This window comes from Notechis scutatus, chromosome 4, assembly GCF_049901735.1.
Source record: "Notechis scutatus isolate UNSWTSFEM ecotype Mainland chromosome 4, rNotScu1.2, whole genome shotgun sequence".
NCBI classification, from domain to species: Eukaryota; Metazoa; Chordata; class Lepidosauria; order Squamata; family Elapidae; genus Notechis; species Notechis scutatus.
The window spans coordinates 2,611,849-2,636,813 of NC_142012.1; the positions used below are offsets into that span (position 1 = coordinate 2,611,849).

At 48.0% G+C, this 24,965-nt stretch overlaps 1 protein-coding gene across 5 annotated transcripts in view; it reads right to left on the reverse strand.

Moving 5' to 3' along the window:
* The window catches only part of RNF24 (ring finger protein 24), a 60,363-nt gene that overhangs the window by 12,801 nt on the left and 22,597 nt on the right, over positions 1 to 24,965 (reverse strand). For 3 of the 5 annotated variants that reach the window (XM_087962690.1, XM_087962692.1, XM_087962689.1), the window contains one exon: positions 175 to 324. In XM_087962690.1, the coding sequence (XP_087818816.1) occupies positions 175 to 317 (143 nt within the window). In that variant the 5' untranslated portion in view covers positions 318 to 324. Of the gene's footprint in view, positions 1 to 174; positions 325 to 3,221; positions 3,528 to 24,965 lie in introns of those variants that run through there. The other 2 variants (XM_087962688.1, XM_087962691.1) reach the window with 2 other exon arrangements.

Consider the following 24,965-nt stretch of genomic DNA (forward strand, 5'->3'; position numbering starts at 1 on the left):
CACATAAAGTTTGGCCTCAACTGTGGTCGTAAGTCGAGGACTACCTTGTACATTCTTAAAATCTTTAAACTTTCTTAACTTTAAACCTTGAAGTCTTTAAACTTCCTTAACTGTCTTTGAATAAACTACATTTTTCCCCCCACACAAAAAGGAAAGGGGCCTTTTGTTTCTTACCTTATCAAATAGCAGCAGAAAAGCAAACTGAGGATGAAGACAAAAATCGCCGTGCCAAAGACCACGATGTATATGTTGAGAGGCAGGTTTTGGAATCCAATGTTTGGCATCCTGAAACTATAATGCTGGAAATCTGAGCTCATGGATGGTCTGCAGAGAAACCACAAAACAAACAGGAAAAACCACTTGGTGAGAGAATTCAAAACTCCTGGAGTAGGAGGTTTACACCCCATCGTTCAATGCAGCTCCATTGTTCTTAAAACGAAAAAAAAAAAAAGAGGATATAGTTACTCCTCGACATATGACTGTTGGTTTAGTGACCTTTCGAAGTTGCAACAACACTGGAAAAAAAAATGGAATTAGGACTGTTTCTCACCCTTATGACCAGGGGTGGGATTCTACCGGTTCGGACTGGTTCTATAGAACTGGTTGTTACAATTCTGTGCAGTTCGGACAATTGGCAAATCGCGACACTGGCTGGCCCCTCCCCCCCACCCAGTCAGTCCTTATCTCACATGCATGCCATTCAACTTGCCTGTGTTGTGCCTTTGCGTAATTTTTGGTACGTTGCTATTTTTCCTCCCCACCCCGACCCATCAGCTGTTCCGACCATCAGCTGTTCTGACTATCAGCTGTTCCGACCATCAGCTGTTCTGACTATCAGCTGTGCCCTGAGATTTGGATGAGCTAGAAAGCAGGAAATCGTCAGTTTCTTGCTTTCTAGCTAGTCTAAATCACTGTTGTACTGCTTCGCCTTCGCCCGGGAGGCTTCCCTGAGGCCCCAATACGGGGTGGTATTCATGGGGTTGGGCGGGGAGAAGTGGCCCGAGAGCAGAGCTGAACCTTCCTTAGGACTGAATGCAGACTCAGGTAGCAGATTGCAGAAAGATAGATCTCTGAGTGAATCTGTGATTCTGCGAGCACCTCAATCTGCCAGCCTGCTTTGCCTGATTTTGGATAAACGTTGATCTTTTTAAAGTAAAACAATTCAATATTTACATACATGGTGTATTGTGAGTTAATTGTGTGAGTTTGCCTGCAAGCAAATTTTGTGTGACAAGACTCAGGCAGCAGATTGCGGAAAGATAGATCTGTGAGTTGACTCTATGATTCTGTGAGCTACTCAATCTGCCTGACTGCTTTGCCTGATTTTGGGTTAAAAGTTGCTCTTTTTTTAAAATAAAAGATTCAATATTTACATAAATGTTTACAATATTTACATACAAGCCGTGCCCAGCCAGTCGCGTGACCATCAAGCCACGCCCACAAATTAGGCCACGCCCACAGAACTGGTTGTTAAGAGATTCGAATCCCACCCCTGCTTAAGAACCGTTGCCGCATCCCCACAATCACGTGATCAAAATTCAAACGCTTGGCAACTGGCATGTACTTAGGTCGGGTGCCATGTCCCAAGATCACGCGGTCCCCCTTTTTTCTGCGACCTTCGGACAATGGAGAACCCGGATTGAATTCGCAACCACGTCACTCACCCAACAACTGCAAGGATTCTCTTAACCACCGTGGCCAGAAAGGTCGTGAAATGGGGGCCAGAGTTCACTTAACAACGGCCTCGCTAAGCAAGGGAAATGTCGGGGGCTCGGTTTGGACGTAAGTCGGGGACCGCCCGTGCAAGACTGAAAATGGGAGTGGACCCAGAAGCACCGCAAAAAGGTCGGTGGGAAACGAGCAGAGGGAGGCTGTTGGCACAGCAGGTCAATACAACCACAAAACAGCCACAAGGAAAAACCGGGAGAAAAAGGGTTGGTTCTGAGCTACGTCTTAACTAGAGGACTAGGAACGGGCACACCAAGATAAGGAACAGAAATCCAAATTGTGTTGGATTGTGGCAGGGCAAAAAAAGATACACACACACACACACAGGTTAGGTGATACAAAACCAGGTGCGTGGCAGAAATCGATTGTTGACATAGCCTCTCTCACGCCTCGTTCTTCTTATCTTTTTAAGAGTTTTAAAATTAGAATTTATGGTCATATATAGAATAGAGGGGGAAGGAGGGGGGTGGAGAAAGGATTTCAGGGTAAAAACAGAAAGAGGAAAAGAAATAACTTCTGTTTTGTTTGGTTTTTTTTTTGCTGCGGTGAGGTACAAAATTACAGTGATGGCTTTGACATTTTGCGCTTTTAATACAGAACAGCTATTTTTGTAACAGGAGTTATTATTTTGGTTTTATTTTGAGTTTATGGTAGCCTAAAATGGAAAGGAAGGCAAGGAAGAAGAGACGGAGGAAAGGAAAAGAAGAAAAAGAGACGGGAGGAAGGGAAGGGAGAGAAGGGAGAGAAGGGAGGGTAAGAGAGGCGAGGGGAGGGAAAGGAAAGGAAAGAAGGGGAAAAAAGGAAAAGAAAGGGGAGGAGGAAAAGGGGGAGGGGAGGAAAGGAAGGAAAGAAAAGGAAGGAAAGAAGGAAAGGATTTTGATTCGCACACAAGAGAGTTACACACCCTCCACCTTTTTCCCTTTTCTGATAAGATACAAGCCATTCCTACACCCGAAGTTACAGATTCGGCTCGCGGCTATAGTGAGAAATATATTCTCTTTCTACGAAGACTTTACCAGAACGCAAAACGCAAATAAAAGACCAGGAGGAGAAGAGGGAAAAAAAAAGGGTGGGTGGGGGCTTCACCCCCTCCTTCTGGAAAGCCAAGAGGGCCCCGAAAGAGCAAAACACAAAAACCCCCATTTCAAATGCAGCCCAGGACTCCAGAGCCCACACCCAGCAAACCAAACCTGTCCCAGACCCATGGGCTTCCCTGTACTTCCCCAGGCCTCCTCTCTTTCGCCCCCCACCCCTCATATGAATCACAAAACAGAGAAGGGGTGGGCAAATATAGCCCCCCCCCCAAAGTGGGGGCCTGAGCCTGGGATTCTGGGGGTTGAAGCCCAGAGTTTCCCTCAGCTGCCACTCCGTAAGTTGCCCAGGTAGGGAAGGACGAATCTCTCCAGGCTCACTCTGCAGGCAGCCCCCCCACCACCCCAAAAAACATGGGAATCTGGAGGCAGCCGGCGTCCCTCGAACCCAGCACAGCCCACCTCCTTGAGTGGCAGCCTTTGGCAAGCTGTCCTTTTAGTCACGCAACCTCCCTTTGCGGACATGCTGGCCAGCGGGCTCCGAAGAGCAGTAAAGGGCACACTCACATGTTGTGTGGCATGGTCCTCCTGAATTTCCCCTCCTGGCAATTTTGGGGCAAGGCCAGGACGGCGGCCAAAAAGTTGCTTCTTCTGCCAAGCCCCAGGGGGAAAAAAAAAGTCGATTTTTTCCAGCGAACCCACTGCAAACAGCAGCTGCCAAGATCCCAGTTCTTGTCAGGGGTGGCGGCAAGAACTATAACTTTGCATCTGGTCGGAAAAAAAAAAACACCCTTTGGAGGGGCTGACTTAAATTTGAATTTTGGGACTGGCTCTTCTCCCAGGACGCTACAACCTGACCGACCAGCCAACTTGTCCGTCCTTCTTCTTGAATTAAGATTCCTTCACTTGGTTTCCTTCTGAGAAGCCGCACGAATTCCTGTCTTTGCTAGGCGTGGCCTTTCTTGCTATGTGCCGTTTGCAAGAAGCAGCAGCGGAGGAGGAGGAGGAGGAGGAAGGAGGAGAGGAGATTTCCACAGGGCACGTGAAGCTGCAAGAGGAAATTTCCACACCACCATAAAAATAAAGACTTTTCTTCCCGCCCCTCTTGCAGGCGCTTTCGCCACACAGCTGCTTGGCAGGTTTGGGGGGGGTCTGAATTCCTTAATTCTGAGCAGCCCCCAAGACGGGATAAATTGGGGGTCGGTGTAGAACGGTCCCCTCTGACAGGTCTTTCTCCAATCTCTGCTTTTAAAAACTCCCAGGGTTGGAGCATTTGTCTGTCCTCTGCACCTCTAGGACTGTCCGGTTTGGCTCTCTGCAACCCAACAGGACACAGACACAGACTCCAGAGAGGAATTAGGACTGTGGAAAAAGCAATTACTACCAACCTGCCTTCCATGGAGGAGGACCTGTATATACTGCAGGAGTCCAAAAGAGGGCTGGGAAAAGATCTACAGACCCCTCACATCCCGGACATAAACCGTTTCAACTCCTTCCCTTGAAACGGCGCTATACGGCACTGCACACCAGAAGTAAACACACAAGGGGAGTTTTCCCCTCAACCTCTGCTAAACAACTAACTCCCTCAACACTGTCCAACTATTTACAAAGTCTGCACTACTATTACTGTTAATCTTCTCATCACTCACTTATCGCCCATCCCCTCCCACTTGGGACTGTAGGACTCTAACTTTGTCACTTGTATCCTTACGATTTTTATTGACTGTTTCCTGGTATGATTTGATGGCTTATTGCATCCTATGACTATCATTAAGTGTTGCGCCTGATGATTCTTGACCCTTGATGAATGTCTCTTTTCTTTTATGTACACTGAGAGCATTTGCACCAAAGACAAATTCCTTGTGTGTCCAATCACACTTGGCCAATAAAGAACTCAACTCAACTCAACTCAACTCAACTCAGCTCAACTCAGCTCAACTCAACTCAACTCAACTCAACTCAACTCAGCTCAACTCAACTCAACTCAGCTCAGCTCAGCTCAACTCAACTCAACTCAACTCAACTCAACTCAACTCAATTCAACCTATTTTCCAAAGCTCTGACGTTGATTAACAGAACTGCATTTTAACCAGTGCTCTCTAGCTGCACATATTCAAAATGAAGGAAGGTTGCAGGATTTGGGTTTGGCTAATCGAGAGCCAAGAAAGACCAGGGGGAGATGATAGCAATATTCTCATTTTTGAGGGGCCTCTCCAGAGAAGAGGGGGCTCAAATTATTCTCCAAAGCCCCTGAAGGCAGGACAAGAAGCAACGGATGGAAGTTAACGAAGGAGAGATTCAACCTGGAGCTAAGGAGACATTTCAACCAGTGGAAGAGAAGTTGCCTTCGGAAGTGGTGGGAGCTTCATCCCTGGAGGCTTTCAAGAAGAGACTGGACTGCCACCTGTCAGAAATGGTGCAGGGTCTCCCGCTTGGGTGGATGGGGTTGGACTAGATGACCTCCAAGGTCCCTTCCCACTCCGTTAACCTGTATTTCATCTGCAAGGTCTCCAACCTCTCCACCCCAACGTCATGGCTCCCTTGAAGGAAGCAGAAGGGGGGTGCAGTGGTAGGACTGGGATGCAGGACGGGGCTCGGGTGCGCGGAATGCCTTCAAGGATGCCAATGGCTGGGAACTCGCACAACGCCCACCGCTGCCAAGGAACTTCGGGAATGAGGCCCCAGGGGCGTTTCTACCTTGCTGGCATTCCTGATCAAGTCAAATTGGGACACGCCTCTCGTGGCGAAAAAGGGCCTCTCTGCCAGCTGCTGCTCCTTTCTTCTCTAACTGGGAGCAGATCGAGGGGGGGGATTTCCCCCCATGCGGTTCAGAGAGAGAGAGAGAGAGAGAGAGAGAGAGAGAGAGAGAAAACCACAGGACTAAAACAATTCTTCCCCCCAAGAAAAGTAAATTTAAGGCTACAAGAAAGAATGAAGGAGGCTTGCGAGAATGTGAAAGTTACCCACTGCATTAACATGACCCAGAGGAGGGGGAGGAGATTTGGGGGGGGGGTGTTCCTTATACAAAACATGAACGGAACAGAATAACAGTCTGGGAAGGGACCTCAGAGGTCATCTAGTCCAACCCCCCCCCACCCAAGCAGGAGACCCTATACCATTTCTGACAGAGGGCAGTCCAATCTCTTCTTGAAAGCCTCCAGTGATGAAGCTCCTTCTGAAGGCAACTTCTGTTCCATTGGCTGATTGTTCTCCCTGTCGGAAAGTTTCTCCTTATTTCCAGGTTGAATCTCTCCTTGATCAGTTTCCACCCATTATTCCTTGTCTGGCCTTCGGGGGCTTTAGAAAATAGCTTGACCCCCCCTTCCTCCTCCCTGTGGCAGCCCCTCAAATATTGGAAGACTGCTATCCTGTCTCCCCTGGTCCTTTTGTCCATTAAAATCAGATTAAAGTCAGATTAATAGAGTTGGAAGGGACCTTGTAGGTCATCTAGTCCAACCCCCCGCCCTCAAATACTGGAAGACTGCTCTCCTGTCTCCCTTGGTCCTTCTCTTCCCTAGACTTAGCCAGGCCCAGTTCCTGCAACCGTCCATCGTTCATCGTATATTTTAGCCTCCAGTCCCCTAATCATCCCAGTTGCTTTTTTTTTTTGTTACATGGTGGGAGGGGGTTGCTCTTTTATTATACTAGTGGCTTACCCTGTTATTGTTAATGGGAGACTTCTGGGCGCCAGGGTATACGTGTCTTCACACAATAGCTAGAAAACTCTGAAAGCCCATCTCATCCCTCGGACCTTTGAAGAACTCCAAGAAAACCCTAAAGAAAACTTCCAAGAATGAGAGAATCTCACTTGGTTGGCAGCAAATATTTGGGAAAGCGTTTGAATTACACCAGAGAGTAATTACACCGCTGCAGACCAATGAGCTGGAAACTCATGGCAAACAATGAGTATTGGTACCACACGCCTGAATAAAGCCGGCCTCGTTCCAGACATCAGCATTGATTGTTGCCCTGAATAACCACATTTATCAAGTCACTCCTGGTCCTTCTTTTCATTAAACGAGACATAACCAGTTCCTGCAACCGTTCTTATTACGTTTTTAGCCTCCTAATCCTCTTTGTTGCTCTTCTCTGCACAATTTCTGGAGTCTCAACATCATTTTTACGCCGTGGCGACCAAAACTGGATGCAAATATTTCAAGTGTGGCCTTACTAAGGCTTTACAAAATGGTAGTCGTATCTCATGTGATCTTGAGTCTATCTCTGGTAGCGCAATCTAGGATTGCATGTTTTTGGTGGGTGGTGTGTGTGTGTAATTCGGGGGAAGGGTTTTCAGGGGAAAGGTGACAACACCACCACAAAGCGATGTGGTCACTTTTCTAAACTCGACAGGGCTTTAAGCAAAGCGAGAAGTAAACGGAGGAGGTGGTGGGAAAACAAAGGGGGGGAAAAAATAGCTGACAGCATGGCCTAAACTGGCAAATTCCAGGAAACGGGGAAGCAACACAATCACACCCAAACACACCCACAAAGGCATCAGCGTTCGTGTCTACACAGACTTCCTGTCTACAAAAGCAATTGGAGCCACTTGACTCTTCACGGAAGCGCAACCTAAGATATGGCGCAAGCCTTTAAAAACCTTGAAATTTTGTTTTGGTTTTTTTTTTATTGTTTACATTTATTTTTTTTACATTTACAGTAATTCCATCTTTCGTTTCAACAGCGCGTCGACTGGGTGCACATATCTTATGCTAGCAATGATAATTCACGCTTTTCTTACCAATATAGCGATAATAAAAACCTTGTAATTTGTTGTAGGGAGTGTTGGATTCGTGTCACCTGCCCGATTCTTTCCCTCCTGAGGCACGTCTTACTTTTTATTTGCGTATTTCTATCCTGCCTTTACAGGTAGTCCTCAACTTACAACAGTTCATTTCTTTCCCCTCTCCTTTCCGGACGACACAAAAGAAGAAGGAGCGCTAAGAAGAGCAATGCAGAGTTTAGATCAGGGGTGTCCAACCTTGGCCACTTTAAGACTTGTGGACTTCAACTCCCAGAATTCCTCAGCCAGCAAAGCTGGCTGAGGAATTCTGGGAGTTGAAGTCCACAAGTCTTAAAGTGGCCAAGGTTGGACACCCCTGTTTTAGATCTTTCAAAGTTGTGCACGTTTTTCATTCCATTCACTTTTCCACCATTTTTTCAAAACAGTAGGAAATACACACACACACACACACACACACTCTTCCTTGTGTATTAGCACTTTTGCACACGGCTTCAAACTTAGGAGCACTTGGAAGGAGATATTAGGTTTGAATCTGGAGCCAACCCAAATTCCAAGCTCAGCTACTTTTACAGTTGTGAACAAGTGTCAGGTTCGAAACCTAAGAAGAGGCTTAAGGCTGGAAAGAGGAGGAGGAGGAGGAGGAGGAGGAGGAGGAGGAGGAAGGAGGAGGAGGAAGAAGAGAGAGGAAGGAGAAGGAGGAAGAGATAAAGGAGGAGGAGGAAGAGGATGGGAAGGAGGAGGAAGAAGAAAAGAGGAGGAAGAAGAGAAAAAGGAGGAACAGGAAGAAGAGAAAAAGAAGAGGAGGAGGGGAAAGAGGAGGAGAAGAAATAAGGGAGGAAGGAGGAGGAGGAGGAAGAGAAAAAGAAGAAGGGGGAGAAGAGATAAGGGAGGAGGAGGAGGAGGAGGAGGAGGAGGAAGAGAAAAAGGAGGAACAGGAAGAAGAGAAAAAGAAGAGGGGAAAGAGGAGGAGAAGAAATAAGGGAGGAAGGAGGAGGAGGAGGAAGAGGGGAAGGAGGAGGAGGAAGAGAAAAAGAGAAGAAGGGGGGAAGGGAGAAGAGATAAGGGAGGAGGGAGGAGGAGGAGGAGGAGAAAAAGGAGGGGAAGAAGAGGAATTAAGTAAGCATGATTGATGCACAAGACAAGTCTGCCAGCTAACATGGAGGTTTCTCCTTGGGGACAGCCAAAAGTCCAATCACAGGTAATCCTCAACTTACAACAGTTCATTTCGTGACCACCCAAAGTTACGACATCGGAAAAAGCGATTTATGACCATTTTCCACACTTACGACTGTTGCCGCATCCCCGTGATCAAAATTCGGACACTTGGCAAGTGGCTCATATTTATGACCGTTTCCGTGTCCTGAACCCCTTTTGCGACCTTCCCACAAGCAAAGTCAAGGGGGAAACCGGATTCACTTAACGACCGTGCTACTAACTTAACAACGGCAGGGGACCCCTGCAGTTTAGCCCAACACAGCTGGAGAAGATGTGGTCGCATGACCTTGCAGCTGGATTTCTGGCTTATAGGAATGAATGGGCGTCCCTGGGGAGCCAACTTCAGAGATCTGCCTGGCTGCAGTTCTCCCCTGTGGGGCTCAAATCTAAAGCCCCCTCCCCAAATCAACACGGAACTCTCCATTGCTCTATGTGGTCTCCAAAGCTGGCAATTTTCAGACCTGTGGGACTTCAACTCCCAGAATTCCCTAGCCAGCCATGTTTGAACTTCAACGCCCAGAATTCCTCAGCCAGCAACTCCCCGATTTATTATTTATTTGGAAAATTTATATAGCTACTTATTCACTCACGTTGACTAACGAATTCCCCAGGCAGCATGTTTGAACTTCAAACCCCCCCAGCCAACATGCAGACTTCAAATCCCAGAATTCCCAGCCAACATGCAGACTTCAAATCCCAGAATTCCCCAGGCAGCATGTTTGAACTTCAAATCCCAAATTCCCCAGCCAACATGCAGACTTCAAATCCCAGAATTCCCCAGCCAGCACATCTGAACTACAAGTCCCAGAATTCCTCACCCAACATGTGTGGCTTTCAACTCCCAGAATTCCCCAGCCAGAATTGTGGGAGTTGAAGGCCACAGGTGCCGGCCAAAGGATTCTGGGAGCTGAAGTCCAGCCGTCTTGAGGTGGCTTAAGTTGAGGAAGAGTCTTCTCTACCACCAGTTGGACATGAGGCCGCCCAATGATTGCTGTCACTAAAAAGGCGGCTGCTATTTTGGGAGGTATTGACGGGAAAGCAGAGGCCAGACCGTGAGAAGAAACTGCCCTGGTCAGTTGCCTCTTGCAAAGCTGTGCCAATTCTGGACACCCCAGCATTTGGACAGGCGTGAGAAAAGGGGAACCATGAGGGAGAATGAAAGGATTTTGATACGTTTGGCAGATGATGGAGAAGGAGGAGGGTAGGTTTCATGTACAGAGAGAGTCCTTGACTTCCGACTGTAACGGAGCCCAGAATTTCCATTGTGAGTCTGGAGGGTCACAAGTCCAAGTTGAACCTGATTATATGGCTTTTTTTGGTGGAGGTCATTAAGTGAATGCTGCTATCATTAAGTGGACACAGTGGTTGTTAAGCAACTTTGGGCCACCAGGAGACGGGGAGTTCTAGTCCCGCCTTAGACATGAAAGCCAGCTGGGTGACTTTGGGCCAATCACCAGGAGACGGGGAGTTCTAGTCCCGCCTTAGGCATGAAAGCCAGCTGGGTGACTTTGAGCCAATCACCAGGAGACGGGGAGTTCTAGTCCCGCCTTAGGCATGAAAGGCAGCTGGGTGACTTTGAGCCAATCACCAGGAGACGGGAGTTCTAGTCCCGCTTAGACATGAAAGGCAGCTGGGTGACTTTGAGCCAATCCCAGGAGCGGGGAGTTCTAGTCCCGCCTTAGACATGAAAGGCATGGGTGACTTTGGGCCAATCACCAGGAGACGGGAGTTCTAGTCCCGCCTTAGTGAAAGGCAGCTGGGTGACTTTGAGCCAATCACCAGGAGACGGGAGTTCTAGTCCCGCCTTAGGCATGAAAGGCAGCTGGGTGACTTTGAGCCAATCACCAGGAGACGGGGAGTTCTAGTCCCGCCTTAGGCATGAAAGGCAGCTGGGTGACTTTGAGCCAATCACCAGGGAGACGGGAGTTCTAGTCCCGCCTTAGGCATGAAAGGCAGCTGGGTGACTTTGAGCCAATCACCAGGAGATGGGGAGTTCTAGTCCGCCTTAGGCATGAAAGGCAGCTGGGTGACTTTGGCCAATCACCAGGAGACGGGAGTTCTAGTCCCGCCTTAGGCATGAAGGCAGCTGGGTGACTTTGAGCCAATCACCAGGAGACGGGAGTTCTAGTCCCGCCTTAGGCATGAAAGGCAGCTGGGTGACTTTGAGCCAATCACCAGGAGACGGGGAGTTCTAGTCCCGCCTTAGGCATGAAAGGCAGCTGGGTGACTTTGAGGCCAATCACCAGGAGACGGGAGTTCTAGTCCCGCCTTAGGCATGAAAGGCAGCTGGGTGACTTTGAGCCAATCACCAGGAGACGGGGAGTTCTAGTCCCACCTTAGGCATGAAAGGCAGCTGGGTGACTTTGAGCCAATCACCAGGAGACGGGAGTTCTAGTCCCCCTTAGGCATGAAAGGCAGCTGGGTGACTTTGGCCAATCACCAGGAGACGGGGAGTTCTAGTCCCGCCTTAGGCATGAAAGGCAGCTGGGTGACTTTGAGCCAATCACCAGGAGACGGGGAGTTCTAGTCCCGCCTTAGGCATGAAAGGCAGCTGGGTGACTTTGAGCCAATCACCAGGAGACGGGAGTTCTAGTCCCGCCTTAGGCATGAAAGGCAGCTGGGTGACTTTGAGCCAATCACCAGGAGACGGGGAGTTCTAGTCCCGCCTTAGGCATGAAAGGCAGCTGGGTGACTTTGGGCCAATCACCAGGAGACGGGAGTTCTAGTCCCGCCTTAGGCATGAAAGGCAGCTGGGTGACTTTGAGCCAATCACCAGGAGACGGGAGTTCTAGTCCCGCCTTAGGCATGAAAGGCAGCTGGGTGACTTGAGCCAATCACCAGGAGACGGGAGTTCTAGTCCCGCCTTAGGCATGAAAGGCAGCTGGGTGACTTTGAGCCAATCACCAGGAGACGGGGAGTTCTAGTCCCGCCTTAGGCATGAAAGGCAGCTGGGTGACTTTGAGCCCATCACTGGGAGACAGTGAGTTCTAGTCCCGCCTTAGGCATGAAGGAGCTGGGTGACTTTGAGCCAATCACCAGAGGGTGAGTTCTAGTCCCGCCTTAGGCATGAAAGGCAGCTGGGTGACTTTGAGCCAATCACCAGGAGACGGTGAGTTCTAGTCCCGCCTTAGGCATGAAAGGCAGCTGGGTGACTTTGAGCCAATCACCAGGAGACGGGAGTTCTAGTCCCGCCTTAGGCATGAAAGGCAGCTGGGTGACTTTGAGCCAATCACCGGAGTGGGTGACTTTGAGCCATCCCAGCCTTAGGCATGAAAGCCAGCTGGGTGACTTTGGACCAATCACCAGGAGACAGTGAGTTCTAGTCTCGCTTTAAGAATGAAAGCCAGCTGGGTGACTTAATCACCAGGAGGGGTTTGGTCCATCACCAGGAGATGGTGAGTTCTAGTTCAGCCTTAGCCATGAAAGCCAGCTCTTTCCATCCCCCGGGGGGGGGGAGTTCAGCCCAAAAAGCACCTCTTAACCAACCAGAGGTGTTGTAGTTCAGGAAAATTAATTAAAGTTAGGAAAATGATAAAGAGTGAGTGTGGCGCCTTTTCCCATCATTGAGTTATTTGTAAAGATAAGAAAGGCAGAAGGCAAATAAATAAAACAGTCATAAAACAAAACACAGAATTGTCCACCGGTGGGATTAGGCTACTTCATCAAATCCTGTGGTTCCCTTATTGCCCCTTTCAAAGGCTACAAAACCAACTTCCTGCTTTGCTTTTGCAGCTCCTGCCCTGAGCCACGGGGTTGGACTGGATGGCCTCTGAGCTCCCTTCCCATCGCTGATTCTCAGAACAGCTGGGAACGCTAAGCTCCAAAACAGCTTGGAGCAGCTGTCCAAACACAATAAACTTGGGAGAGTTTCATTTTCAGCAGATAAGAAGCCCACAGTTCTTTGTTCCATGCCAGAAAGAAAGAAAAAAAAAAAAGAGAGAGAGAGAGAGAGAGAGAGAGAGAGAGAGAGAAACGCCCTCTGCGTTTTTAAGATTATTCTTCCAACGGTTTTCTAGGCCATTCCCAGAGTTTTGCAACTGGCTATCTCTGCTGTTTGGGGAAGTTTATTAATATCTTTTAAAATCCCGATTAGCGAGGAGCCCAAATATATCTCTGTTGCTGATGCTCTGGATTGAATCCAGAGCAAAAAGAAAGAAAAAGGAGAAGCAAGCGGTGGGGGTTTGGCGAATGGATGGCTGAGCCACGTAGACCCTATTGTGGGAAGGAAGAATTTGGGTGGGTGGGGGAGGCTGGGACTTTGGAGAAGAGGATGAGTTAACACCAGGAGATGCCCCTGTGTGTGTATGTGGGTGTCGTGCACCCCTGTTACTCCTCCTCCTCGCACAGCTGTTGCTCGCGTTGACCAAGTCGGGGGGAAGTTATGCCCACGGGGCCCGCTTAGGAAAATGTAGGTTTGTGGAACTTTGGGAGGCATGCCCTCCACTCTGCACATGCTCTTGTTCACTGCTGGTTTGTAACCCGTTCATAATGAAGGAAAGGGGAAAGGAAAGGGAGGGAGGGAAGGAAAGGAAGAAAAAAAGAAGAAGGAAAGGAAAGAAAGAAAGGAGAGGGAGGAAAGGAAAGAGAAAAGGAAGGGGGAAGGGAAGGAAGAAAAGAGGGAGGGAAGGAAGATAGAAAAGAGATGGAGGAAAGGAAAAGGAGAATAGAAAGGAGGGAAGATAGAAAAGAAAGAGGGAGGAAAGGAAAGGAAAGGAAAGGAAAGGAAAGGAAAGGAAAGGAAAGGAAAGGAAAGGAAAGGAAAGGAAAGGAGGGAAAAAATGAAATGAAATGAAATTCTAATGGGTACATGGATGCAAAATATATTTCCAATTTCCCACAATCCTGAAAATTCCTGCTGCTTTTTCTAGCCAAGAACCTTGCATGACTGCCTCTAGCAGTTGCCAAGCCCAGAGAAATTTGCCAAGGGCTGCTTTCCACTCTTAAGAGTCAAGAATGCAGAGCAAGGCTTACATCAATTAAGCGTCTGACACAATAGACAATCTTCCTTTTTGTAGCATTATGCTGGAAATTTCAAAGTTGAATTCGGGATCCTTTGGCCCCCAAAGCCTTTTTCCGTCTCTAACGGTGGAGCGGAGGAACTGTTGGGCCTGTGAAGCAGTTCCAGGGCCATTAAAAATCCAGTGCACTAAAAGGGCCTCTTCCAGGGACTTTCCTTCTTTTTTTGGCTTCCCGTAAGTTTTTATATTCACCACTTTTCATCTATTTCCCCCTTTAGCAAAAAAACGTTCATTATCAAAGCTTTTATGAGGGAAGAGGGAAAACAGGATGAATTAGGACAGTAGACTTCAACGCCCAGAATTCCCCAGCCAGCATGTTTGAACTTCAACTCCCAGAATTCCTCAGCCAGCCTGTTTGAACTTCAACGCCCAGAATTCCTCAGCCAGCCTGTTTGAACTTCAACGCCCAGAATTCCCCAGCCAGCATGTTTGAACTTCAACTCCCAGAATTCCTCAGCCAGCCTGTTTGAACTTCAACTCCCAGAATTCCTCAGCCAGCCTGTTTGAACTTCAACTCCCAGAATTCTCCAGCCAGCATGTTTGAACTTCAACTCCCAGAATTCCCCAGCCAGCACCTGTAGTTTTCAACTCCCAGAATTTCTCAGTCAGCAACTGTGGCCTTCAACTCCCAGAATTCCCCAGCCAGCATGTGGACTTCAACTCCCAGAATTCCCGTCATTAGGTATGGCTTTTAACTCCCAGAATTCCTCAGCCAGCATGTTTGAACTTCAACTCCCAGAATTCCCCTGTCATTAGGTATGGCTTTTAACTCCCAGAATTCCTCAGCCAGCATGTCTGGCTGGAGAATCCTGGGAGTTGAAGTCCATCCAATGTAAAGTTGTCAACCTCGAGAGAAACACTTGGTTAGGAAACCACTTTTGTAAGCCAAATTCTGAAGAAATACGACACTTGGCAAAAGAGGAACTGTGACCCAGAGAGAAAATTCCACCGCGGCCTGAAATGAATGGAAATTTCCAGCGGATTTTCACCAGAAGTCATTTCCGTGGAAAAAGTTCCAGGGTTTCTCGCAAATGTGTCCCATTCTTTAAGAGGGTGTTAGGAAAACAGGGCCAACTATATAAGGCAGAAGTCTCCAAACTTGGCAACTTTTAAGACAGCAGAGCTGGCTGGAGAATTCTGGGAGTTGAAGTCCACAAGTCTTAAAGTGGCCAAGGTTGGGGACTCCTGGTATAAGGGATTTGCTAGAGGAAATGTCCTTTTCGTTACTTATTGGGAATAATTTCAATTTCTTTCAGATATATATATACATACATACACACACACACACACACATAAGGGATTTGCTAGAAGAAATGTCCTTTTAGTTACTTATTGTGAATAATTTCAATTTCTTTCAGATATATATACACACACACACACACATTTCATTGCATCTCGATTTACCCCCATACATTCTCGTAAAATTTCTAGAGTCTTCCCTACTAGCAAGACTTTCAGGATGCTTTCTGAGAGACCAGGCCATATATAATATACATATATAATATACATATAATGCCTATTCAAAATTGGGGGCGATTTGGGAAGTTTTTCAAAAGTTTCTCTTGTGTGGGGAGGTTGCAGAATGGGAACTCCAGCAAATGGAGAAAGAGAACTGACGGTGGGGTTTGGTAGCGTTTTTCCCAACGGGCCAATTTGATGAAGCCTTTAAGGCAGATGAAAAGTGAATCAAGTTAATGGAGGGGAGGGAAAGGAAGGAGAGAGAGAGAGTGAGGGAGGGAGAGGGGGAGGGAAGAGGGGAAAAAGAGGAAGAGAGGAAGGAAGGAGGGAAAGGGGAAGATCAGGGGAGGAGGAGAGGAGAAGAAAAGAGAAGGGGCGGAAGGGGAAGAGAAGGGGAGAGGAGCGGAGGAAGGAAGGGAAGAGAAGGGGAAGAACAAGAGAAGGGGCAGAAGGGAAAAAGGGAAGGAGGAGACAGAAGGAACGAGAAGGGGAGGAGAGGGGATGAACAAGGGGCAGAGGGGAAGAGAAGGGGAGGGGAGGAAGAAAGGAAGGGAAGGGGAGGAGAAGAGGGGAGAAAGGAAAGGGAGAGGGGAAGGAGGAGAGGGAAGGGACGAGAAGGGGAGGAGAAGGGATGAACAAGGGGCAGAGGGGGAAGAGGAGGGGATGGGAGGAAGAAAGGAAGGGAAGGGGAGGAGAAGAGGGGAGAAAGGAAAGGGGAGAGGGAAGGAGGAGAGGGAAGGGACGAGAAGGGGAGGAGAGGGGATGAACAAGGGGCAGAGGGGGAAGAGAAGGGGAGGGGAGGAGGAAAGGAAGGGAAGAGAAGGGGAGGAGAAGAGGGGAGAAAGGAAAGGGGAGAGGGAAGGAGGAGAGGGAAGGAGAGATGAAGGGGCAGGGGGGAAGCATGAGGGGAGGGGAAGAGGAGGAGGAAGGGAAGAGGGGGAGAGAGGAGGGGAGAAAGGAAAGGAGAGGAGGGAAGACAAGACAAGAGAGTCAAGACGGGAGGGGAGGAGAAGGGAAGAAGAAAAAGAGGAAGAAAGGAGGGGAAGAAAGGAGAGGGGGAGCAGAGGGAAAGAGAAGAGCAGGGTGGAGAGAAAGGAAGGAGAAGAAAAGAGGAAGAAAGGAGGGGAAGAAAGGAAGGGGAGCAGAGGGGAAAGAGAAGAGCAGGGTGGAGAGAAAGGAAGGAGTGGGGAGGAGAGGAGAAGAGGAGAGAAGGGGAAGGGGAGAGAGGAGAGGAGAGGAGCTGCCAAGGGTGTAAGGGTGGCGGCATCCTGTTTCCAAAGCGGAGTGACCCAAGGGCTCAGGAATGCTGGTGGGTGTTATTTAAAGAAGGGGAAAGTTCAGCTCCGGCGGTTGCGATTTCCAGCTCTGCTATTTTTTACCTTGGCCACCGGTCCCTGGCCGGGAAGGAAGGGGGCAGAGGCAAAGCAGCGGCTGAAAGATTCGACTCCGATCCCGGCTCGGTTGATGCCCAGGCCGCTTCAGCCAGCGGGCAAAGCCGAAACGGCACGCAGGCAACCCCGCTAAGGCCTCGAACGCCGGAGCTTATGCGGTTTCTTTTCATTTAGGGAAACAAGTTGATATCGTACGCGCTCGGGACCCGCGCTTCGCTACGAAACTATGTGGTCGGGCTTAGTTTTTGGGGGAAGGAAAATCTGCCTCTGCCTATTCCTCCGGCTAGCGTCCTGTCAGTGCGTGAGAGAGTGGAGGGCTGTTTGGAAACTGAAAGAGTATTTGCTGGGTGAGCAAGAAGGAGACAGCCAGGAGCCTGGGCGTGGCTTAGCTTAACTGTTTTGTACTAAAGCTGCTTGGTGCTGCTCTGAAACTGAAACTCTTCTCCTCTGTTTGTGTTTTGCCTTTGGAAGGGATTTCTTTTTTTTCAGGTGGGGAGAGGGAGTAGAACTCCTTAGCATCAGAGCGTGTTAATAATACTGTAATAATAATAATATAGGAAATGCTCTAAATGCTCTGAGGGTCATTTGGAAAAATCCTTTCTTTGTGAGCCCCTAGAAGCCAAGAGGAACATACGGGCCAAATTTCAAGTTTGTAAGCTTGACGGTTATGGAGATTTTTGTGATGACGCTTTGAGGGGCATTTCACTTTTATACACTGTATATGGAATTAGTAACAGTCAATCGCGGATTGGCTAAGAATCTCCACGATACGCAGATCAGCAAACCCCAAACTCCGTTCTGTCTTCCATAGAACGTGCAATAAGCAAAGTGGGAAGGGATCTTGGAGGTCATCTAGCCCAGCCCCCTGCTCCGAGCAAGGAGACCCTATACCCATTCCAGACAAATGGCTGTCCAATCTCTTCGAATAAAATTAAACACATTTTTATTAAAATATATTTAAAATAATCAAAGGTTGTCGACTGGAGAAAGGGCTATCAGCCTCCTCTTTTCTCCTTCACCTACGTTACACCTAGGAGTAAATCTCTCCTTCCTAACTTCAATCCTGCACCTAGTTGCCAAGCGTCCTTTTTCAGCCTCAGCTTGCTTTGTTGCATCGTTGTGAAAACACGGGAGGGTGTGTGTGTGTTGTTGGTGATTCTGTGTGTTTTGTGTTTGGTTGTTTGCATGTGTGTATTGCCTCCGGCAACAGCCTGAACACAAATCCGAGTGGACGCATACCCAACCAGCCAGGATCAAAACAAACAACCGTTGACATTTGTGGGCCACAAAACCAGCTCTGAATACACACTGACACACACCCCTCCACTCGTACACCACGCACCATTGTCACCGGAGTGTTTGCAAACATTGTGCAGCCCAATGAGTCATTTCCGAAGACGGCTTGCATGCAGGAAATAACCAGGACAAGAAAAAACCCTACGATGCTTTGTGCGTATTGTCACAACGGGTGTTTTTGCACAAAAAGGATATCCAGTGAAGAGTCAAAGATTCGGCTTGATGGCACTTGAGCAGGGGGTTGGACTGGAAGACCTCTAGAGCTCCTTCCAACTCTGTTATGTGTATGTTAGTCAACTCTGTTACGTGTATGTTAGTCTATTCCTGGGATCCTTTCTCTGCCAAAATATCTACGCTGCATTTCAACATCATGTGCTCTTTTCACATGCTTTTTTTTTTTTGGGGGAGAAAGCCTGCTAGAACAATCTGTGGGGGTGGAATTATCAGTTTATAGAGCTGGAAGGGACCCTTGGAGGTCTTCTAGTCCAACCCCTATGCCATTTCAGACAAGTAATTTTTTTTTTCTCTTGAAAACCTCCAGCGATGGAGCAAGCACAACTTCTGGAGGCAGGTCGTTCCACTGGTTAATTCTTCTAAGACAGAGGTCTCCAACCTTGGCCATTTTAAGACTTGTGGACTTCAACTCCCAGAATTCCCCAGCGAGCCCTGCTGGGAGTTGAAGGCCAGAGGTCCTAAAAATCGCCGAGGTTGAACACTTTTGGTTTATACAACTTGGCAGCTTTAAGACTTGAGGACTTCAACTCCCAGAATTCCTCCTCCGGTCATGTTAGCTCAGGGATTCTGGGAGTTGTAGTCCACAAGTCTTAAATGGGGCCAAGTTTGAAGACCTTTGTTCTAAGGTCTTAGACTTTTTTTTTTTTTGTACCATGGAGACCACAACTGGACTCAGTACAAGAAACCCTCAACTTACAACTGTTCAATTTAGCGACAGGTTACAACGGCACTGAAAGGAGTAACTTTACGACGGCTTCCTCACACTTTGTATAACCGTTGCAGCCTGTGAATAAAATTCAAGCTCTTGGCAACTGCCTCATATTTATGACGGTGGCAGGATCCCCAGGGTCACCCAATCCCCTTTTACATGCTTCTGATTCACTTAACAACCGTGTTCCTAACTTTACAATTGCAGGATTCGCTTAATAGATGTGGCAAGGAAGGAGCAACATTTCATTTAACTGTTTTGCTGAGTGACAGAATTGTGGAGCTCAATTGTGGTTGTGAGGGCTTCCTGTTTTCCATGGGGGGTCTTCAACAAAGCGGCGCTATCACTTCCTGAGATTTTGATGCGGTCCCCGTTTCTCAACCGTGGCGACTTTAAGATATGTGGACTTCAGAGCCCAGAATTCTGCTGGCTGCGGAAATCTGGGAGCTGAATGGGGGGATTGTGGGAGCTGAATGGGGAATCTGGGAGCTGAACGGGGGATTCTGGGAGCTGAACGGGGATTCTGGGAGCTGACGGGGAATCTGGGAGCTGAATGAGGAATTCTGGGAGCTGAATGGGGGATTCTGGGAGCTGAACAGGGATTCTGGGAGCTGACGGGGATTCTGGGAGCTGAACGGGGATTCTGGGAGCTGAATGAGGAAATCTGGGAGCTGAATGGGGATTCTGGGAGCTGAATTCTGGGAGCTGAATGAGGAATTCTGGGAGCTGAATGGGGGATTCTGGGAGCTGAATGGGGAATTCTGGGAGCTGAACAGGGGATTCTGGGAGCTGAATGGGGGAATTCTGGGAGCTGAATGAGGAAATCTGGGAGCTGAATGGGGATTCTGGGAGCTGAACGAGGAATTCTGGGAGCTGAACGGGGAATCTGGGAGCTGAATGAGGAATTCTGGGAGCTGAATGGGGGATTCTGGGAGCTGAATGGGGGTTCTGGGAACTGAATGGGGAAATCTGGGAAATGAATGGGGATTCTGGGAACTGAATGGGGAAATCTGGGAGCTGAATGGGGGATTCTGGGATCTGAATAGGGAATAGGGAATTCTGGGAACTGAAGCCTACATATCTTAAAGTTGCCACGGCTGAGAAACACTTACTCTGTTGATGCATCCTGGAAGTCCTTTTTGGCCGCTGCACCGCAGAAGGTGGTGGCCCTTGATAAAAGAAACCCCCCCTCCATGGGCCACAGCGTCTCTGCGTCCTCAAACCGAGATGGAGCTGAGCTTTGATCTTTGAACCTCCTTCAGTCCAAATGACCAATGTCACCGAGGAGGAGGAGGAGGGAGGTCTCCAAGTGACAGATTAGCCAAGAGGTCACCAGCAGGACGAGGAGGCGGCAGAAGATCTGGTTGGACAGTGTTCCCTCCCTCTTTCCCTCCCCTCCCTTCTCCATCGTTTTGGAAAGGGGGAAAATGCTATAAGTAACAGAATAACAGAGTGGCGAGGGTCCTTGGAGGTCATCTAGTCCAGGGGTCTCCAACCGTGGCAACTTTCAGACTTGTGGACTTCAACTCCCAGAATTCCTCAGCCAGCAAAGCTGGCTGAGTTGGGAGTGATCCAAGGTTGAACCCTGGACTAGATGACCTCCAAGGACTAGACCTACCCAATTCCTGCAACTGCTCATCGTATGTTTTAGCCTCCAGCCACGACATCGTCCAGGTGGCTCTTCTCTACCCTCTTTCTAGACTAGAGTCTCAACATCTTTTTTTTTTATCTCATGGCAACCAAAGCTGGGTGCCATATTCCAAGTGTGGCCTTACTAAGGCCTTACAAGGCAGTACTAACGCTTCACAGGACCTTGATTCTATCTTTCTTCCTTCTCTATCCTTCTCTCCCTCTCCTTTTTTCACATTCGGCCTTCCTTCCTTTCCCTTTCTCTCTTTTCTTTCCTTTCTCTCCTTTTTCTCTGCCTCCTCCCTCCCTCTCTCAACTATCTCCTTCCCTCTCTCCAGAAGGGTGGGTCTCTTTCCCTCCCTCCCTCCCTCTCCAACCCCAGCCTCCTCAGCCCTTTTTTTCCTCCAAACCTCTCCCTTACACCTTGTTTCACTTTCCATTTCTTTGTTTTTCTGACAGGTGATGCAAAGGGCATTTTCCCCAGCCGTGTTTTGCTTTCTCTTCTCCACTGCCCGACAAGCCACTCCTCTGCTCACCCGATTTATAATAAATGGCAATTGATACTTATACGGGGAATTGCCCAGGCAGCCTATTACCATCCCATTCCCCACCACCACCATTAGTTGAACCCTCAATTCACCTTCTTTTGATTAGCAGTCCACACAATTGTGTACATCCTCTTCCTTATTTCCACACACCCCCCACCACAAATCCCCCCCCCCCAATCCTGCCTCTCCTTATCAAAGAAACAGGGATTGATTCCACTTGCAAAAATCTGTTGTTGTTTTTTCAGAATGCAAAACTCGCAGACTCCCAAGTGACAAGTTCCTGGATCTCAATTCTCGAGAAATCACATTTCCAGCTATTTCTGCCGCAGATAGTTCTGCAGAAACTCCAACTCTGGGCTCCAGGGTGCTCTCGGAGGTCAGGGGTTTCCTTCCAGACGTTTCATTACCAAACTAGGCGACGTCATCACCCCCAGATTAATTTTCACCCGTCCACTCTGGAGTGGGTGGGATCTTAATTAGGGCTTATTTTGGGGGAGTAAGGCTTATATTGGGTGCGCGTGTAAAAATCAAGCTAGGATTTACTTTCAGGGTAGGTCGTATTTTCGGAGAAACCGGGTCCATGCAGTTATTTCATTTAGGTTCTTATATGGATTTTAAAGAACGTGTTTTCTCTTTTTAATGCAAAGTGTTCTGGGCTTGGAAAACAAAAAACAACCTTGCCATAAAATCATAGTTAACAGCACTATGTTTTTATACTTATATGGATTTTAAAGAACGTGTTTTCTCTTTTTAATGCAAAGTGTTCTGGACTTGGAAAACAAAAAAACAACCTGGCCATAAAATCCTAGTTAACAGCACCTGGAAATCCCCCTGTATATGATACTTCATGTGTAATGCAACCAGTGGAGGAGTCATTCATCACGGTGTTGAAGGAATTAGAAGGGAGGCATTTACATCTAACTGATGTGCCAAGGTGCATTTCTGTGTATTTTCCATAGCTCTGATTGGCGGTTTGAGGGGTGTGGAGCAAACGGATCTCTTTAATTTGCTGGCTGCAGGTCCACAAATCAGTATCAAATTGATAACAGAAGAGATTTCCCCCTTTGCCTGCAAGTAAAATGGGTTTCTCTTCCCCCTCTGAGCTAGGAGGCGAAGAAACTCAAACCTGGCTTGTTAAAATTAAACCGACGGAGTAATATTTGACTCGAGTTTTGGCTCCTGGTTGAATTGACACCCGGAGTCCCTGCGGGAGCTATTTTTGCAGCTTTTTGCTGTGTTTCGTGTAACTGGAACCTCGCATGCCTCCAAATGGAATGATATCGCCCCCTCCCCCACGGGAGCCATTGAAGGGCAAGAGAGATTCCTCTCGAAAGGTCGGGGTGGCAGAGGGAAACCGAGTCAGGTTGTAACCTTAGACTAAGTATCCCTCTGTGGTGCCCCAGCCTTCTGGATGGGCAGGGGTCGGGGTGGGGGCCTTGCAAACAGGCTGGACTGCGGCTCCCTGAATTCTTAGTGGTGATGGAAGCCTTGTGCCAAAGGATATTAACTGGCCAATTCTCCCAAATGTGTATTTCTTTTTTTAAATGAAGGAAGGAAGGAAGGAAAGAAGGGAGGGAGGGAGGAGAGAGGGAGGAAGGAAGAAGAGAGGGAGGAGAGAGGGAGTAAGGGAAGGACAGGAGGGAGGTCAGGAAGAAAAAGAAGGATGGAAGGAGGGAGGGAGGGAAGAAGGAGGGCGGAAAGTGAGGAGATAGGGAGGAAGGGAAGGACAAAAGGAAGGAAGGAGGGAAAGAAGGAGGCAGCGAGAGGAAAGAAAGAAAGAAAGAGGGAGGAGGGAGGGAGGAAGGAAGTGAGGAGATAGGGAGGAAGGGAAGGACGAAAGGAAGGAAGGAGGGAAAGAAGAAGGGAGCGAGGGAGGAAAAAAGAAAGAAAGAAAGAAAGAAAGAAAGAAAGAAAGAAAGAAAGAAAGAAAGAAAGAAAGAAAGAAAGAAAGAGGGAGGGAAGTGAGGAGATAGGGAGGAAGGGAAGGAAGGAGGGAGGGAATGAGGAAGGAAGGAAGGAAGGAAGGAAGACACCAACTGGCCAATTTCCCCAAATCTATCCATCTATCTACCTATCTACTTACCTTTAAATTTATAAATAAAGACACCAACTAGCCAATTCTCCAGAAACTGATCAAAAATCAAGGTCTCCTGGATCGGCTGCAGCCATCTTGCAAGGCAGCCCGAGAAGTTGATAGGATGTCATCGCAACGCTTTGGAAAGGTGCCAGGCGCATGGACGCATGGGCTCCCCCCTGCAAATTTTACCCTTCTGCCTTGGGTGAAGACCCCGTTGTCCAAGGAAATTTGAGGACATCCGAAGACGGCCAACTCATGGAAGTGAAGCAAGATCTAAGATCTGCTCTTGGATACTTGATGCTTCCTATTTATACCTCCTTGGTAAGCCATATTTTGCCCAGCGAAAAAAAAAACCAGAAGGAATTTCAGAACCACCCAGAAAGTTAGCAACGAAGGCACAACCCATCAGGAACAAACGTGGAGAACACCTGATCTTCCTTCACGCCTTGGCTACCATTTGCATTTGCAAAAAAAGGGGACACAAATCCATTTTTGAGCTGCAATTTTATCCTTCTAAAGCAGTGGCCGCCAACCACTGGTGGGCCGTGAGAAAATTTTGGTGGGCCGCAGACAAACCTCACCCGCAGAGCACCCCCCACAAAGCCATTAATCCAGGCTGTGCCGCCCACATGGCCCGCAGGAACCCTCCCCGCCCACTCACTCCTTACCCGGCACACTTGCCTGCTAAATTGCTATTTTCCCTTTTTCCGACCATCATCTGTTCTGCTGTGCCAGGAGATTTAGTTTAGCCAGGAAGCAGAAAATGGTTGGATTTCTTGCTTTCTAGCTAGTCTTTAGATCTTGGGCTCTGCTTTTAAGCACAGCCGAACCTCCCTTAGGACTGAAGGTTCTATTATTCAGTGCAGACTCACGGCAAACAAATTTTATGTGACAGACTGAGCTAGCCGATGGCAGATAGACAGATCATTGAATGGTTCTGTGAGCAACTCAATCTGCCTGCCTGCTTTGCCTGATTTTGGGTAAAAGTTGCTCTTTTTTTAAATAAAAAATGCAATATTTACATACATGGTGTGTTGTGAGTTAATTTTGTGAGTTTGCGTGCTAGCAAATTTGATGAGTTTGCTTGCAAGCAAATTTTATGTGACAGACTGAGCTAGCCGATGGCAGATAGATAAGATCTCTGAATGATTCTGTGATTCTGCGAGCAACTCAATCTGCCTGCCTGCTTTGCCTGATTTGGGGTAAAAGTTGCTCTTTTTTATAAAAAAATTCAATATTTACATAAATATTTATAATATTTACAAACAAGCCATGCCCAGCCAGTCACATGACCACCAAGCCACACCCACAAATTAGACCATGCCCACAGAACCATTTAGTGGTCCCTGGGATCTAAAATTATGAGTTTGGTGGTCCCTGAGGTCCAAAAGGTTGGCAACCCCTCTTCTAAAGTACCCAAGAAACCCTCCATCAAGGAGTTATGGAAACCTTTGAAACGACCTGAAAGCCAGCACAGATCTCAAACCTTCAGATTTCACTTCACATGAAGCATTAGTACCACTTTACAAAGCCTTAGTAAGTCCACACTTGGAGTACAGATTCCAGTTTTGGTCACCACGTTATAAAAAAGATGTGAGACTTTGGAAAAAGTGAAGAGAAAAGTAAAGAAGGTAAGTCAAGGCCTCCAAGGTCCCTCCAAATCCTGTGGTTCTATACTTTTAAAAAATGGTGCAAAAATAAATCATTGAAAGACCCTCAACTATCCATCAATGGAGGCTTATAGAAGATTACAGTAGGGTGATTCGAAGTGGGTGTGGCATTTTTTTTAAGCAAAAGGGAAGGGGGAATGGATTTTATTCTGATGGGCCTTTGGAATGGATAGTGGACATGGGTGCATATATGTCTATGACTGTGGCTTGGATGAGAGAG